General features: G+C 36.1%; 2 protein-coding genes across 3 annotated transcripts; one reads left to right on the top strand and one right to left on the bottom strand.

Moving 5' to 3' along the window:
• Positions 1-3,300: 3,300 nt before the first annotated feature.
• LOC124407443 (facilitated trehalose transporter Tret1) lies at positions 3,301-8,304 on the top strand. The gene is made up of 2 exons (XM_046883564.1): positions 3,301-3,995; positions 6,163-8,304. The coding sequence occupies exons 1-2, from the start codon at positions 3,939-3,941 to the stop codon at positions 7,651-7,653; spliced, it is 1,548 nt and encodes a 515-aa protein (XP_046739520.1). The 5' UTR covers positions 3,301-3,938; the 3' UTR covers positions 7,654-8,304.
• A 1,546-nt stretch (positions 8,305-9,850) lies between these two features.
• On the bottom strand, positions 9,851-17,520 carry LOC124407442 (sorting nexin-14-like). 2 transcript variants are annotated; one of them, XM_046883563.1, is made up of 9 exons: positions 17,358-17,508; positions 16,676-16,910; positions 15,946-16,329; positions 15,561-15,873; positions 15,329-15,484; positions 15,126-15,250; positions 14,356-14,420; positions 13,248-14,095; positions 9,851-11,153 (listed from the first exon to the last, which is right to left on the bottom strand). In XM_046883563.1, the coding sequence occupies exons 1-9, from the start codon at positions 17,441-17,443 to the stop codon at positions 11,125-11,127; spliced, it is 2,241 nt and encodes a 746-aa protein (XP_046739519.1). In that variant the 5' UTR covers positions 17,444-17,508; the 3' UTR covers positions 9,851-11,124. The 2 variants fall into 2 exon arrangements, with proteins under 2 accessions (XP_046739519.1, XP_046739517.1); XM_046883561.1 differs by lacking the exon at positions 9,851-11,153 and adding an exon at positions 12,502-13,032 and having other exon boundaries at positions 17,358-17,520.

Below are 17,520 nucleotides of genomic sequence, written 5' to 3'. Positions count from 1 at the left end.
TAGCCTGGAGTTGAATTCTCAATCGCAATAGCGCGTCAAACTTATTCTTTTTTCTATCTTCTTTTTTTTTCTCCATTTCTACGAAGTAAAACGAGCAAGTGGTACCTACATACATGCCTTTATAAGGCACAGTTTCATTTTTACCATTAGTCATTACGTACATTTCACGAGCTCCATCCAACATCGCTACTCCATTACCATTTTTATCATCAATTTTGTTTTATTTTGTACTCTAAAAAAACTTTTGGTTTTCAAATACCATTGTATAGGTAATTTACATATTGCCGGATTGGCGTACATGCGTGTATATTATGCATTAGTTATACATGCAAATATTATAATACCACGATATGGTGTTTCAGTACATTACAGACACGAGGCCAAAAACGAAACGGTAGTCACCGCGATGTCGGCCTCGAGATTTGATTTTTATCTTCAGTTTTTTTGTTATTGTTTTTTTTGGGTCCCCCATTTATACATTTACATGTAAACAAATCATTGCCTCCCCCTCCCCCCTTCTCGTCCGATCAACAGGTGCACAAGTCGTTAACCTGTAAACGCGTAACCTTCATGCCCTATAGGCACTGCGTAACCGCGGCGAGATCAAAGGTCGAAATGTGAAAAAGTTGAAGGCATATTCTTTATTTACTTTTTTTTTATTTCAAGTACGCGCTGTGTCCGTCAATATATAAAAAAAAATAATAATAATAATAATAACAAGGATGAGAGTGAACGAAATAAAAAAAAGTAAACCTATATAGTATAAGAAAAACGAGAACGCGTTTTACCCTGCAACTATCATGTTTCATGAATTATGAATGTTGGAATATTAGGATTTTCAATCGATTGAAATTATGGTTGTCAGGTAACGTGGACTATATTGAGAAATCCGGTTACTCCAATCAAAAATTAGTCCACATCGGTTTGATTTTCTTTAATTGGTTTCTTTTACTTGACCAACACTTTTTCATACGACGAAATATTTGATTTCCGTCTATATTTGGTGTATAATTAATTTCAGATTTTACTCGTCTATTAGATTATAATGATATTGTTACGGTGCTGCCGATCGTTATTCGTTGATATACGTAGTTTACACAATAGTGCAGTACAGGAAATCAATTTTTTTCCTTTCATAAAATCGGCCATCAAGAGTTGCATATAGGTAGAAACATATAACTGAAAGCAATTGACTTTTCCCCTTACACATCGTCGTGTAAATCCCGGCTGCTAAAACGGCGAACACGCAGTAGGGACACATTGGCACAACGCAAAAAATATTGAATGGGTACACATACATCCATATGATTTGTGTCTGTGCGAAATTGATGTATCTATGTATGTATTTGTTTGTGCGTATACAATGCACTCGTACTAACCGGCAAAATAGATTCATACATGAACTCTATAGGTAGTACGGAGTTATATCGGTAAGTTACGTAATTTGGAGCAATTGCGAGGGTAGGTAATTGTACTCAAAACGGAAGTAGTTGGCGTGTTTATGACAATGATTGTATTTTTCCTTACAATTAGTCACGATGTTGTTATAGGCGTCGTTCAATTTCCGTCGGATACTAAGGCTGCACACATCGTAAATTTATTTCAATTGGTTCGTACAGCTAACTGTTCTTTTTTTTCTTTGTTACTTTACGCGCCCCCTACAGCCACAGGGAATTTCGCGTTTACTTTGGTCAATTTATATCTTTAATCGCAGTTGTTTGATTGTATTTCACACAAAGCCAATATTATTGCAATATTATCGTTGTGTATCTTTATGTCAATCACCTATGCGATTATAGTCAGGCATATATGTATACCTACCTCTATCCGCATATGTGTAGATGCTCATTGTATGTATAGCGTCGAGTTATCTCACATATTTCATACCGATACATTTCTTTGTTCAAAGTTTTTTTTTCCATTTGACCAGAGTAGCAAAACAATATCCACTGAGATATAGGGTACTCGCGACACTACATCAAGTGTGATAATACTCATATCAGACAATGAGCAAATTTATCGACGTTATGTATACATCTACCTACCTATAATAAAGCGCGACTGCCGTCAATGGCGATATGGTATAAAGCAGTGAACCATGAAGGACAATCATGTCTTCAACCAAGAATTGAATCTACTCTCGTTAAATGACCTCAATTATCCACTTCTCCCTTCATAGAAAAAGCAACCTCTGCACTGACCTGGCATAAATTAGAGGATTATACAGGATGAAAGAAAATATACATAAATGTAGATATAACTATAGTAATTTTACTTCTGGTAAAAGAAAAAAAATTTAATCAAATAAAACAATCGGATTCGAGAAGGACAGGTGCGGACTGCTAAAAATATTTTCTTAAACTGTGAGAACTTCGTAGCGTCTAAATTTCTTCGCCAAAAATATTTTCTGTAATGAAAAATAATTTTTTCGCGTTACAGCTAAAAATGTTTCAAAAATAATGTGATATAATTAATTTGCAGAATATTCTCCAAGTATTTTGATACAATGTTCCCGACTGATGTTGATACATATGAAATTTATTTGTGAAATACTTATTTGTATTAAATTATTTTCAACAAGATACTGGAGCTGGAGCGGTAGAGCAGGTCAACAAAGAATATTCCTCATCAACAATATGCAATCCTTAGTCATAACACGTTCTAATTATTCCATATTGGTGAATCCATATTCCATCAAAGCGGATTATCCTCTGTGACTCAGATAATTCATTAAAGTTTAATTATTTACCGGCAGTGAAAATAGTAAGAGGAGTTTCATGTTGGTCTCATATGTACAGACTGATCTCTGATCGAGGTTTTTTGAAGAATTATTAGATTTTATGCATACCCGTGGACAGTAACATCAATGATCATTATTAACTATAATATTGTGTAGGAGACTGACAATCACCATCTACAGATATATTAAAAAGTATAAATAGTTTCACGTTATTATAGCAACATTATTTTCAATACCTTGTATTACACAATATCATTATTTTGTAAAGTGAAATTACAGTTTGACGTAATTTTACACACAGGACGGAGAACGTTCTCTAAATATGGCTAAAATGGGTGACCTTATCATCATCAAGTTGGATGTCCAACTGATTTCACTCTGTGATTTGTGACTTACTATTTAATTAAATAAGAGCCCGAGGTGATTTATCTGATATTGCGAATTTTTCAAATCGATAGTTTCATAAACAACGAATAATGCCCTACACGGAAAAGCGATTTTTCGAACATGTTTTGCATTTTATTTAATGCTACTGCAAATTCAGGAAATTATCGTCAAACGCACTCGTTCTGGGCTAGTTAGTCAAATAAGACGATTTGGTGGGCATAAGACAACAACGATGACGCTAGCGCCTGAAAATATGCAGTTTATCACACGTGAATGTAAGTGCGGTCTCGAGGGTTGAGACCACGGATCCTCCGTCCGTTATCTGTCTCTGATGCATTTGCGGCAACGTTGCCGTCGGTACGCAGCTGCAAATAGTTGACCATGGTCAATGGACGTTAACACGTGAGTCGACAATCTTTGTGCTTCGAACAGACCAAACTATTCGGGTTGTGCATTAGATCGTCATATTTATAGTGATTATAAAGTGGTAGAGAGAAGATCAATGGGGTCTGAAAAATTCGCGGGAATACGTTTGAAATTTGAATTTCGTCAAGTATTACGATCAGACGAACCGAGGACGGGACGAACGGAGTGAGAGACTAGAGCCGAGGGAAGAATCGAGCCAGCTGTGTATACGAAGAGAGCTGTTCCTTCATGACAGTCGACTATACAAAGTGCAAAACGGCAATACAGAATTAAATCTGACCAATAAAAGCGAACTCGCACGTCGCTGACCATAACACAACATTTTTATAACAGACAACGTAATTGGACATTATTATTTTAATTTGAATCGTTGTACATTTCAAATATGCATCGTTATGATCAGGAAGATTTGGCAGGACCAAGCCAGGCAGAAGTATGGGCGGTATGTACAAATTAAAGGACAAGAATTTTGTTTACAAAAAATATTGACACACTTCAACGATTAATTTATACGATTGCTTCGGGCCTTGGTACATATAAACACTATCAAACATTGGAACCTTACACGTCAGCACGCAGCGCAGATAGCCCATTTATAACAGTGGCCGATGCGAGTTTTACTCAATGCGAGAATTAACCAATGCAACACTTGAAAAGTGCTACCCCCACGTTTCAACAAGGCTGAAGCTAGCAGTCAGAATTAGCAGCTAAAAGTTCTAATGTTCATTCGAATACGGTAGTCAAGTCGGAAAATGAAAATTTTGTCAAATACCTTGAAACCTCAATAGTTTTATAGAATTACAAGGATAAAGCTAGACTGCATTTTTCTGTTTCCAAAAAGTTTAAGACGTTTGGCTGTTAACTCTGGCTGCTGGCTTTAGCTTCATCACATTTTACTAATCAGAATAACTTCACGTACATAGAAAAGCTGAATAACAATGCATCAAACTTAATTATAAACCAATTCTCATATAATCAGTGTGATATGCATGATATCGATGCATGGATCAATGGCTAATAATTATTTATATACTTCTGTACTTTCTCTGTGTATCGAATTCTACTGAATGATTTTAAATGAATTTATTTTTAGTAGACCAATAATGGAAATGAAAGACCTGTTTCCTACATTTGTCTGAAATAAAAATTTAGAAAACTATAATTTTGAAGGTTTTTATAAAATTTGAATCAAGATAATCATGTTGAAGTTAGTATCGTTATCATTATCGTAACGATTCATGCAGACAAAAATCGTTATTTTGCGATTTTAGAATTGTTTGAAGTTCAGAAAACTGTAAAAAAAACAAATCATACTTATATTTCGAAATCTCAGTTCTTTCAAAGTTGGTGTAAAAATAAGAGAATAGTGATTTTTTTCCCCAATGTTTCATTACAATAACGTTACTAATTTCAACCTTGTTCAATACAGCATTTTTTCCCATAGAATACTATATGCATATTGGCATTATTGTTGGAGTTTGAAAAACATTAAATTTAGATACGCGTGTACAGTGATTATAATATCGAATAATACCGAAAACATCTCAAGTATGCAATTGTTAAGTACAACATAAATCCCCCCGATTTTTATCGCAATTCAATTGAAACTGGATCTCTAAAAAATTTCGAGTTATAATTATAACGAATCATTTCTAAATATTAAAGCTTCTATTATTTATGGCACAATTCTCGGATATTGAAATATGCATTGTATTTTATGGAAGTATTACAACAAGCATCGTATAGATGCTGAACTTCAGTAGAAAAAAAATCAACATACAGTTGATGTTTGACCATTGTTGCTTTTCAATTACAAGAATGATAAAGCATCTGATGTACAGCTGGGACCTACAACAATTTCTTTTTAGTAGTAGTGGTAAGGTAAAGCTGCTATAATATCCTTCCATGCAAAACTCTCTAGTATCTCAATTTCAGAAAAAAAACAGAGCCCAGAAAAAAAATGTGATAAATTCGAAATTGCTACTACTAACTTTTTTCCTGAAATCACATATCTTCCTGGTTGCGTAATATATTTTGTTTGTCTTGTCAATTTACAATCTTGGCAAAGGTCTACGAATTCTCGCTTTACTAGTTTCCAAAACTTGTTTTGGCACATTCTTAAACGGAGTTGGCCATATGGTAGAAGAAGGTAAAGAATTATTAAAACGTAGTTGAGCTACAACTGTTCGTGAGAACGTATGGCAGTACTTTTTCTGTGAATTTTTGGCTAGACTAACATTGATCTCAAATGCAGAGATTGCATGTTAATAAAGTGTAACAAACATTTTACTATATAAAAGACATTGTAAAAGCTCACCTGTGATACACTGGTTTTCTGGTAATACGGTTTTTCAAGGTGATACATGTATTTTGTAACCCACATCTCTGGAAAAACACGCATGAGTCCATCGATTGATGCACGCCCACTCCATCTAATTCCATCAAACCACGCTACCTAACGAAACCAAATAGTTAAATTCATACATATTAAAAAATCAAACTGAATATACATTACTTTTTACTTTATTAAAATTTGTTTTCCATCATCATTTTTTATATTTTGCGAGCTAGAACTTGGAAATTAGGTAATTAACTTTGTCACCTTGCAGGTATCAGACAGAACACCGTTACTGCAAGGACACCGCAGCGCAATGGGAGACAAAATCGGCATTTCCCAGCAGACGCTCGTCTCTAACGAAGAAATCAGCTCCAATGGAAAAAAGCTGCCACAATATATTGCAGCAATCGCTGCAACCCTTGGAAGTCTGGCTTTCGGCGCGGTTTTAGGTTGGTCGACTTCAGGAGGTGACGGGGGTGTATATTTGGCAACGGAATACAACATAACGATATCGTCGTCAGAGTTCTCTTGGATTGGATCGATAACAAATTTGGGAGCGGCAGCTGTTTGTGTTCCCTTTGGAATTCTGATGGACCTTATAGGAAGAAAACCAAGCATGCTTGTGCTAGTGGCACCTTTCTTGGTTGGCTGGGGATTAATTATTTGGGCAAACTCAGTGGCAATGTTTTACGCAGGAAGATTCATACTAGGAGTAAGTGGCGGAGCATTTTGCGTTGCAGCTCCGGTGTACACTGGGGAAATATCGGAACCTTCGGTGCGTGGTACTCTAGGATCGTATTTTCAGCTGATGTTGACCATTGGTATCCTCTTTTCATACACCCTGGGTGCATTTGCACCAATCAAAACACTGTCAATAGTATCAGCGATCATTCCACTGATATTCTTCGCTGTGTTTTTCTTCATGCCTGAATCCCCGGCCTATTATTTGATGAAAAACAGGGATGATCTGGCCAGAGCAAGTCTCCTGAGGCTGCGCGGTCCTGCTTACGACATTGAACAAGAGTTGCAGGCTAAAAAAGATGCCATTGCAGAAGAGGCAAGAAACAAAGCCTCGTTCCTAGAAGCCATAAGGACACAAGTTGCCAGAAAAGGATTGATCATTGCCTTTGGACTGATGATGTTCCAGCAATTGAGCGGAGTTAACGCCATCATATTTTACACTGGTAGCATCTTCGGCGAAGGAGGAAGCATGTCTTCTGAAACATCAACGATTATTGTTGGAGTGATACAAGTTGTCGCAGTATTTGCCAGTACACTGGTAGTGGACAGACTCGGGCGAAAAATTCTTCTTATATCATCGAGCACTGTAATGACCATTGGTGCTTTTACCCTTGGAATATACTTTTACTTGTCGCACACAGGAGTAGACGTGTCCGCATATAATTGGATTCCACTGATTGCAGTTTGCCTTTTCATACTCATGTTCAGTCTAGGTCTTGGGCCAATTCCATGGATGATGGTAGGGGAGCTGTTTGCTCCACAAATAAAGGGCATTGCAGGTAGCAGCGCTTGTTTATTTAACTGGATAATGGCCTTTTTAGTAACAAAGTTTTATAGTGATCTTGTGTTAGCATTTGGAAATTACACTACATTCTGGATATTCAGCGTCATTTGTGCACTGAGTATCGTATTCTTCGTATTCATCGTCCCAGAGACAAAAGGAAAAACTCTTGAACAGATTCAGCAAGAACTGGGTGCGGTACCTGCACCTCCACCCACTTCGAATACAATGAAAGTTTAGAAAACAAGGATCTCGGTTCATAGAATTGATAAAACAGTACTTAACTCGACCGGCGAGTACAATTCTGGTCAGAATAAAGTATTTTTGCCAACGTCCAACAGGTGCTTGTTACTTTAGTCTGCTGCTGACCCAAGTTATTTAAGTGTGAATAAGCACCCTGAAAACGTAATAATAAACTCAGTCACCTATAAGCGATATATAATAAAGCCAAAAGATTGTCTCACAGTCACTAAAAAAGAGTAGTAAAGAGTCAGTAAAAAGAACTTGTAATGTGTGTTTTCTTAGAGATCAATAACAGGTACAAAGTGAGCGACAACTTAGCTCACACTCTATCCAATTTTCAAGCAGAACAAAAAGAATTTCTTTAAAGTAAATATATTAGTATAAATGAGAATTATTGAATCAAGTTACTCTGCTTTACAGTAATACACTGTATAATACTGATGTACAATCAACATCGATTCTCTTGTAAGACTGATTCTTTTGTAAATATATTTAATCGGTTCGAGTATTGACAAGGATATACTATTAAAATTTAACCGAATGCCTGTGTTCTTAGCAAAATATAAATGTATGATAAAAAGTGTCAAGATGTCTGTAATATTGTGTATTCATTGATCTAAATATTTTCAATAAATTATTCTTGGTAAATTTGTTGTCTAACCACCTTCTCCTTAGATCTTTGTACAATACCTTCCTAAACCATCTGTTTATCTGCGAACTTGCAATTAAATATCAAATCCATAAGATAAGATTAGCACAAATAAAATTCGGAAAACCTTGTCAACCAGTATAAATTCATGACATTATAAACTCTACTTCTCAGTATTAGTTCATTCTCCGTGAACAACATAGTTGATAAGCTTAAGCAAATTTGTTTTCTTTGTCCTTTGGAACGTAACGCATTTTATTCCACATCTATTTCGAAGGTATGTGTTTTACAGTATTTCGCAACGACATGTCCGTAAACAGTTACTTGTTAATACTAATGAGGTGCAGTTGAAAACATTGTTATATCGAGAAAAAATTACTAATTTGAGATTCTATTATTCTCGCCTTTTTTTTTTGTTACAACGAAACAGTCGAGTAATCTATCTTTCAAGTGGATAATGTATACCAAAGCATAACAGATGTTTTTAAGGCTTAATGGTATGACATACACTTGAATACACTAACCATGGTTAAAGATATATTGAAAACAAACGATTTAAGCACAAGTGTGATGCGACCTAGACACATGGGAGTACGTATCAAGGATGTTGGAGAAAATTTAATTTCTATGTTCAGTCATACTCGAAGCGTGAATTCAGACTGATCGGACTACAAAAATTTAAAACAAAGTATTGAATGTAGCATAATAAAAGTAAAGTGTACGTTATATACGAAATAAATAGATATGTTGAACATTGAATTTAAAATTCCAAGTATTTAACACAATATTTCCCACCTTGTAACTGAATTGCAGGAAATTGGAAATAAAGTAATCAAAACGTGAATATATTTAGAACCAATCAATAAATATATACCTTACGTTGCAGGTGACAGAGTGGACGCCGCTGCTGCAGTCAGGCCAAAACACGATGGGGGAAAAAAATATAGGTATTTCACAGCTGACACTTGTGTCAAACGATGGTTCGTCTGTCCGAGGAAAACAGCTTCCTCAATATGCCGCTGCACTCTCTGCTACCATCGGAGCTCTTGCTTTTGGTGGAGTTTTGGGATGGTCGACATCAGGTGGTGACTCGGGGGAGAAATTGGCAGAACAGTACAACATTACGATAAGCAGTTCAGAGTTTTCTTGGATTGGTTCAATATCAAATTTGGGATCAGCAGCAATTTGCATTCCAATGGGTCTGATGATGGATATATTTGGTAGAAAACGAAGCATGCTGTTTCTAGTAGTCCCTTACACCATTGGCTGGGCACTTGTCATCTGGGCTCAATCGGTGGTAATGTTCTGTATTGGCAGATTCCTGCTGGGTTTGAGTGGTGGAGGATTTGGCGTTGCAGTACCAGTTTACACAGCAGAGATCGGAGAACCTGCCATACGCGGTATGCTGGGAGCATTCTACGAGCTGATGTTGACCTCTGGAGTTTTGATATCGTACGCTCTCGGTACCCTCATACCGATATACTATGTATCCATAACATTTGCAATTGTACCTTTGTTATTCTTCACCGTATTTTCATTCATGCCAGAAAGTCCGACTTATTTTCTAATGAAGAATAGAGAGGAAGATGCCAGAAGTAGCTTGTTGAAACTGCGTGGTCCTAAATATGACCTTGAACAGGAACTACAAGTCCGGAAACACGTCTTGTCAGAAGAGATGAGAAACAGAGGCTCTTTCATTGATGCAATAAAGTCGAAAGTAGCCAGAAATGGGTTGATAATTTCCTACGGCCTGATGTTCTTTCAGCAACTGAGTGGTGTTAATGCAATTGTTTTTTATACCGGAAGTATCTTCGGCAAGAACGGCAGTATTTCCACGGACACATCAACAATTATTGTTGGAGCTCTTCAGGTATTATCCACATCCATCAGTCTTTTAACTGTTGACAAACTCGGACGTCGAGTTTTGCTTCTTATATCCATAGTAGCAATGACGATAGGTATGTTTTCTCTCGGCACCTATTATTACTTGGAGCACATAGAAGTGGATGTTTCATCAATCAACTGGCTTCCACTAGTATCGGTTTGCTTCTTTGTCCTCATGTGCAGCCTTGGTTTTGGACCACTTCCATTTATGATGGTTGGAGAACTATTTTCACCACAAATAAAAGGTGTGGCTGGTAGTAGTGCTTGCTTTTTCAACTGGATGATGGCATTTTTAGTGACAAGGACTTACAGTGACCTTGTACTGGCTTTCGGTACACACACTACATTCTGGATGTACAGTGTAATTTGTGCCTTAGGTACAGTGTTCGTTGCTTTCATTGTGCCCGAAACAAAAGGGAAGCCTTTAGAGCAAATACAATATGAACTAGGAGCAAAGTCAGTGCCTCTTCCTATAAAAGCTTAGAAAATTTTTGTAATTTAATGATGTATTCAAAATAATGACGACTTAAACATGTCGTGTAATACGAAATAGTAAAGTTGGTTGTCCAAAGAGGCAATAATTCAAATATCATGACATCAATAACTAATTCGTAATATTAACGATGGTCGTAAGAATTATCGTCCAAATTTTAAGTTCAGAGTGGTCAGGTATGCACAAAACACTATTAGAAAACATAAGTCACATTGCATATTAGTTGTTGACTTGTGCAGCGTAATTTTTCTTTGTGAAATAAGTTGTACCTATTTTAAACTCAGGCTAGTAAAAATTAACTTACATTCAACGGGAAAAAGTGATTCACTTTTATTGTCCCCTGACTAGGCTAATTCAATTTTTTATTTGCTTAAACGTGCTAAGCAGGCACGTGTGATAAGGATAATTTGTATTGTATTATTATATCTACTCAATTTACCACTCAGCATTGCGCTGTCCTTTGTGATATCTCTGAAAAAAAAAACATGCGCAGTGTCAGTCAAATCTTCAATCAAGAGTTGATTTTAGTAAATGCAATAAAATTTTGTAAAGAACCTATAGAATAAGATTTTTTATATGTACGCCGATGCACATTACATCTCAATCTACTCAAACTTTATAATTGCATTTCTTGCACTCAATTACAGAGTTTGTCAAAACGTTACATATACCCAACGTTTGGGTACGTTTTTGTAACAAGTTTTACACTACGCATAAATTTTTTCCTCAATTTTGAGTACTAAATGCTTATAATTATGACATATCTATACAGTCTTGTTTCTGTGGATGTAAAATATCTTATTAGAATAACTCTAACAAGTTTAGCAATAATCATCGATGAAACATCTCGATTATTCATGTGCTTATTGAGATATAAAACAAATTCAGGGTTATGGTAGTATACCAGTTGTTATTTGTTAAAAACTGATTCTCTGGTTTATAATCTTATTTAAACTATACATATGTATATTGAAATATTAGAACTATCTTGCTTTATGGCACGATATGGAACGTATTAGATAAGTATATATACAAATTAACATGTTGGCCCGAATATAAGTTGACCTCCAATTTTTGACCTCTGATTCAGGACGTTTTTTTGGATTCGAATATAAGTAAAATTGCAGAATACTTACTACTATAACTTTTGCTTCATTTTACGTCAATCGTGTACATTTTTCTCTGATATACCGTATTTCAACGCAACCCGACAAATGCTGGTGCAAAAATTAAAGTTCGAATTTTCGATTTTCGAGATTAGGCGGGCATGCACAGTGCGTGAATATTGCATTGCGAGAATATTAAAATTATCGGTCAATAACGAAATTTACAATTGATAATGCAAATCCCGAATATAAGTCGAGGACGGTTTTTGAGGGTAAAGTCGCTTACCAAAAACCTCGACTTATATTCGGGCCAACACGGTATAAATTATGTGATTTGAGAAATTACTATAACGAAGCATTTATGTTACCCAAAACTAAATGATCTGTATAATATAAAATGTACAAATATGTTAACAGTATGGTCATGATTGTATACATAGAATAAAATGACTACATTCCTACAGAGTTTATCATAGCTTACTGAAAGATTATTGCATGCAATGCAACAATATTATTTTATCACTTCAAACTCCTAATCAGAATGATAAGATAAATCCGAAGAGAACTATATCAGACTGATTATCTAAGGTTGAACTTCTTTACGTTGACATTCCAGAAATCTCTTCGAATAAACAGAGAAGAAACCTTTAGAAGTTAAGGTCAACATTGAAACGATATGGGATAAATAAATTCATTTGAATCTAATGTATATCGTATTCTTATGACTGGATTTTCATCTTTAAAATGGCTTTTTATGGCAAAGGTATGCAAGTGTTATGAACAATATTACGACAAGAATTAAAACAGATCATTTGCAATCATCATTTACGAAGATACTTCAGGAAACAGATCAGCTACTATTTGGTCGAGGAGACAGTATGCCAAGTGCTTGTTAAACGCCGGATTTTGAAGCGGTTCCAAAAGTGATCGCATTAATTTATGCCAGGTTGTATGGACGCCGATGATCCACCAAGGGATCAACGAGCTCAAACCTTCTAGAGCCTGCTCAAATTTTTTAGTCTCGACATGACCAGAGGACAACGATTCTTTATCATGTAATTTCGGTCCCAATATTGTAGCATGTAATAACTTAACGACAACAGCTGCCCGTCCACCGCTTAAAAGTTTCACCAACGTTTTATTCATCAGCTTACTTACTAATGGATCCACGCTTTGGTAGGATAGAGAAGCAGCTAGCCAATAAACTTGAGCCAACGACGGAGGTACCTCCAACAAGTTATTGACTGAAAGAGAGAAAAAAAATTTGAAAAAGAAAAATGTAGTATTTTTAACACATTGCAAGCACATGCAATAATGATTGACACTTCCGATCTTTATGATATCTATAAAGATAAGAAATTGCATCGCATAAAACGTCAGATTAAAATATCTCATATTCCTATATCAATTCTCATTGTGCTGTTAACTAAATTTAATCTGTATTTAAATTTCAGTTTACCTGCCTCAACGATACAGAAACATGCGCCCTTCACGTGTTGTGGCTGATTGGTAAAAACGAATTGGAAATCCTGCAGCTTTGATGGGAGGTCAAGGTTGTTGCCAAACGGTCCAACGTGCACCAAGTCCCGACCTTTTCTTTGTAAAATGCTGAGACTATGTTCACTGGACGGTTCTACACCGACATCTGCGCGTTCGTCTTTCATATTTATAGAAGAAAGAAAGGTTTTCATGAACTTATCCAAATGCTGCCCACGCTCTTTCCGTAACTTGTGAGCAACGTTTTGATAAAATAATCCGATATCTGGCGTACTATAACTGGAATAGTATGGCTCTAAATTAGGAGCTGTGAGAAAAGTATGTAGCAGTTCACTGCTCCTAAGTTTCGGCTTCGCCAGCAGCTTCTGCAAGAAGTCCTGGTATCTTTGTCTGTTTGTGTTCAACGATGGGTGTTGATTTTTACGAGCTGGTAGTGGGGAGTCATTTAATTCTCGATCTCCATGGAATTCAGCAAGTCGTGTTCTGAGAGAATAAAAATCTATGTCTCTCCTTAACACGGTCCAAGATTTTTCTTGTGCTACGCTGTGAACTGCAATCATGTAAAGTGGCTGTGCGCCACCTCCATCGACATGAGGGACTGTAACACGCCAGGTAGTGAGATCTCTATTTCCTCCATCTTCATAGGAATTTGAAATTGGATGAAGTCTGGGTGTACAATCAACCTCTTCGGCTTGATAAACGTTTTCTTGTTGATACGGTGCTCCATCAACAGCAGAGGTCCGCAATACCCGCTGGATTCGACCAATCTGGCTGCTAAATCTACTCCCCATACCAATCGGTCCTCCTTGACTGATAAAACGGAATGAAAAAGACATTTACTTTGAGAATAAATCACATAGTGGACAGTATGCATGAGGTACTTCTGGTTTTAGAAATTTTGCAACTAAGTTGTCCAACTACCATAATTAGGAATAAAAAAAAAATTAAAAAATTGTCTGGAAATTGAAATATATTTTCTGGCACATATATTAGACACAGTAAAAATAATATGAAAATTTGCGATTAATCAAGTATTCCACGTCTTATGCAATTTAATTATAATTGCTTACTTGTGTTGATTCATCGATTTTGGATGACTTGTGGGTGTCTGTTGGCCACATAACAAAGTGTAAATCTGAAACTCGAAGTATTTCGATTCACTCATGATCGTTTACTGATTAAAATTGAGTTTGCAGGCTAAGAAACTGCCAAAAAAACTATATAGATACGGGTTGTTCTCATGACGGTGATGTGGATACTGAATAATTGTCTCTTAGGTTCAAGTTACTGCGCAATAGTTACTTTATTGAACGTTTCAGCCAGATAGTAATTCTCTTTGGTTTTTGGTTTTGGCAATCTTAGTTTCCATTCTTGATATCTTCTTTCATAGTGTCATCGATTCCGTTGTTGTCCATGTACGATCGTGTTATTTTAAAAGTTGATTGATAACTTCCACATTAATATGTGGTTGGGTCTACTCTAGATTTGGGTTGTTTTTGTGACCGTGACGCTGGTATTGAATAATTATTTCGTCGGTTCGAATTAAGATTGCCATATTCAAAAACCATATTCCTTTTGAAATGCTGATGGTGGCCCAGTGTCAACTGGCCGAAACGTTCAATTATGAAAACTTCGTACAATGACTGGAACTGAAACAATAATTATTCGTAAAGCCATATATGTAAAATAGTAATTTATGAGAGGCATGAATGAATAAATTTAACCAAGTGTTGACAAAGGATCATTAAATGAAATGCACAAACTTTGTTTGTGAGAGAACATATAATGAGAATGTTTCTTAAATTTTTTTTTGAAATATCATAATCTCAATGAATATTACTTGATAACTGTGATGGAAAGAAGGCAGACACGTTATTTCCAAAATCGTATGGGCTTCTTGGTGAGCCTGATACAGTGGTCGCGAAGTTCTTAGCTCTTGAATTTTGCTTGGTCCTCCTTCCAGAACTGTATATCAGTAATAAAAAGTTGTTGAAAAACAAGATTATTAGAACAAATCATATTCAATAAACTGATGATAGTTACTTTTCTGCAATCCCTTTGATATGTGAACAGGCAAGTGAAGATAATTGGGGGTATCTGGTGTGAGGTAAGAAGAATAGAGATTTTGGGCAACTGCATACAAGTTCCCCTCCGTCTCTACAGTTATGTCTGGATTCAATAGTCTCTTGCTTAGATCATCTGGAATGAATATGTAATTCTTCGTATGCAATAATTATGCATTATATAGGAAAATTTAATTTCAGCCTATACAAACCGATGTCCAAACAGAATTGTAAGAGATGAACATGTCCGATTTCCTTGATGTGTTGCATGAATAAATAGAGAAGTTGGGGATTGTTCAGGATCTCTTCTAACGACGGTTTTAGCGTATTGGGAACTTTATCAACAAGGAGAGGAGGCATAGCCCAAGAATGTAGGAGCGGAACATTAACAGAGTCCGCTATTTGGGTGAACTCGCCTTCGTGATGAGTGGAAAGAATGACCAGAGTATTAATGTTATCCGGATCAGCAAGAGCATCCATCGCAGGCAAAAGAACCCAGTTGGCCAAAATTTCTCTCAAAATAATCTGAGAAATGAATGAAACTAAGTAGGTGTTCGAATGATTAATTTAGAGAGGTTTTTGTATATTAAAAATCACTTTATTGTTGATGGAGAGATGTGTAGTTGGTAGCAAAAGTGGCATAAGCGTGGTGACCAGGCCTCTGAGATAATTCAGTTCAGCTTCTCGTGAGTATGCAGCAGGATGTATTCTGTGCCCCAGAAAATCGGCTACGTAATCTGCAGGATTTCCACCTTCAGCTTTAGCTCGATCGACCAAAATTTTCCAGTCCTGAGCATGCTGCAGAGCTATAGGTACTAATTGATCAAAAATTACTGCTGCTGTATCAACACGGAAAAGTCTTTGAGCAATATTCCCAGCCGCAGTTGCTATGCAGGTTCGAAATTGCTGTACAAAAGCCTCGTCAGTAGAGAATTCCAAATACCATGTACAAATATACGTCTGCAGTAGCTGCTCCAGGAGCTAAAAACAAAACAATGACTGAGAATGTAGTGTTTTTTTCTTTTTTCATATTACTTAACACTCAAATATTTCAAGAATTAGTACAGTAACTCCAACTCCATGTCAAGATTACGTTCTATGAAAAAAAGAATATAATTACACCTTTCTTACAGAACATTGAAAGTGCTAATGAATTATGTGTTCTTTTTAAACGTGTTTAATTCCCAAAAACCAATCAACACATCATTGAAGTTTAATTATTTATTTAATTAAATAATAAATTAATTTTATTATTCAGGTCCTAATCAGTTTGTAAAATAAAAATTTAATGCGCTACTTGTAAGTTTACAAATGAAAGACTAGTTACATTTTCTAATGCATCGTCAAAATCTTTGGGGACGTTGATGCGTGCCAAATTTCTTGACGGCCGATGACGTTTACAGGCGTCACCTCCACAGACGCCACAGGACTCGTTGTCGCCTATTGTCAAGTTAGACACATAGTGGAGTTTCTTTAAATTAAAGCCTACATATTGCAAAAAGTTTGTGCCCCATAAAACACCAATAAAATACACAGCACTGATAGCTGCAATCCATGTTATGCTGAAATAATAAGATTGAATCGATTTGAATATTTACTCCGTAAACAATGAAGTAATTACTGTTATTATGACACTGTGCTAATCGTAATATAAAGTGAACCCACACAGTACACGTTAAATATTCCAAATATTCACATGTCACGAATATTTGGGAAAAAATTGGACAATTTTTAGGTAAATAGAATTTTTTGGATACCCAATCTCTGAAGGTGACAGACCCCAGCAGCGTAATTCGTGCCGCCAATGTGTCTTGTGGTTTTAGAAAGGGATAGAATACGATCGTTTATTAAAACTCTATCTAAAATTGTCACTCAACTTGAACGTGTCACGAAAAATTGTTCTGATGTGTCTGAAGTGTCCACAGTATCTCGTGAAGGGTCACTCCATAGTGCGAATAGACACTTCGTAATTATCATTATTTTTGTAAATACTAAACCTAAAAAATTACCTGTCAAATACGCCTAAAAACACCGCAAACGTTAGCGCAATCAAAGCGAGGGAGCACTCTATCTTATCCCCAGATAGAAATATCATTTTTCTTAAGCAACTATTGAATTAATCAGATACGTGTGATGAACACATTGATTCCAGAGGACAGATGTGATAATCAA

The sequence above is a fragment of the Diprion similis genome, chromosome 6 (assembly GCF_021155765.1).
Source record: "Diprion similis isolate iyDipSimi1 chromosome 6, iyDipSimi1.1, whole genome shotgun sequence".
NCBI lineage: Eukaryota > Metazoa > Arthropoda > Insecta > Hymenoptera > Diprionidae > Diprion > Diprion similis.
Note: the sequence above shows the minus strand (reverse complement) of the source record. Positions and strands in the feature narration are given on the sequence as shown.

Bases quoted from the DNA above. Each gene is read 5' to 3' on its own strand.
- LOC124407443 (XM_046883564.1), top strand. From the start codon at position 3,939: ATGCATCGTTATGATCAGGAAGATTTGGCAGGACCAAGCCAGGCAGAA. The intron at 3,996-6,162 runs GTATGTACAAAT...GTCACCTTGCAG, and splicing joins GCCAGGCAGAAGTATGGGCG to GTATCAGACAGAACACCGTT.
- LOC124407442 (XM_046883561.1), bottom strand. From the start codon at position 17,443: ATGATATTTCTATCTGGGGATAAGATAGAGTGCTCCCTCGCTTTGATT. The intron at 16,911-17,357 runs GTAATTTTTTAG...TTATTATTTCAG, and splicing joins TTTTTAGGCGTATTTGACAG to CATAACATGGATTGCAGCTA. The intron at 16,330-16,675 runs GTAACTAGTCTT...TTTTGTTTTTAG, and splicing joins TTGACGATGCATTAGAAAAT to CTCCTGGAGCAGCTACTGCA.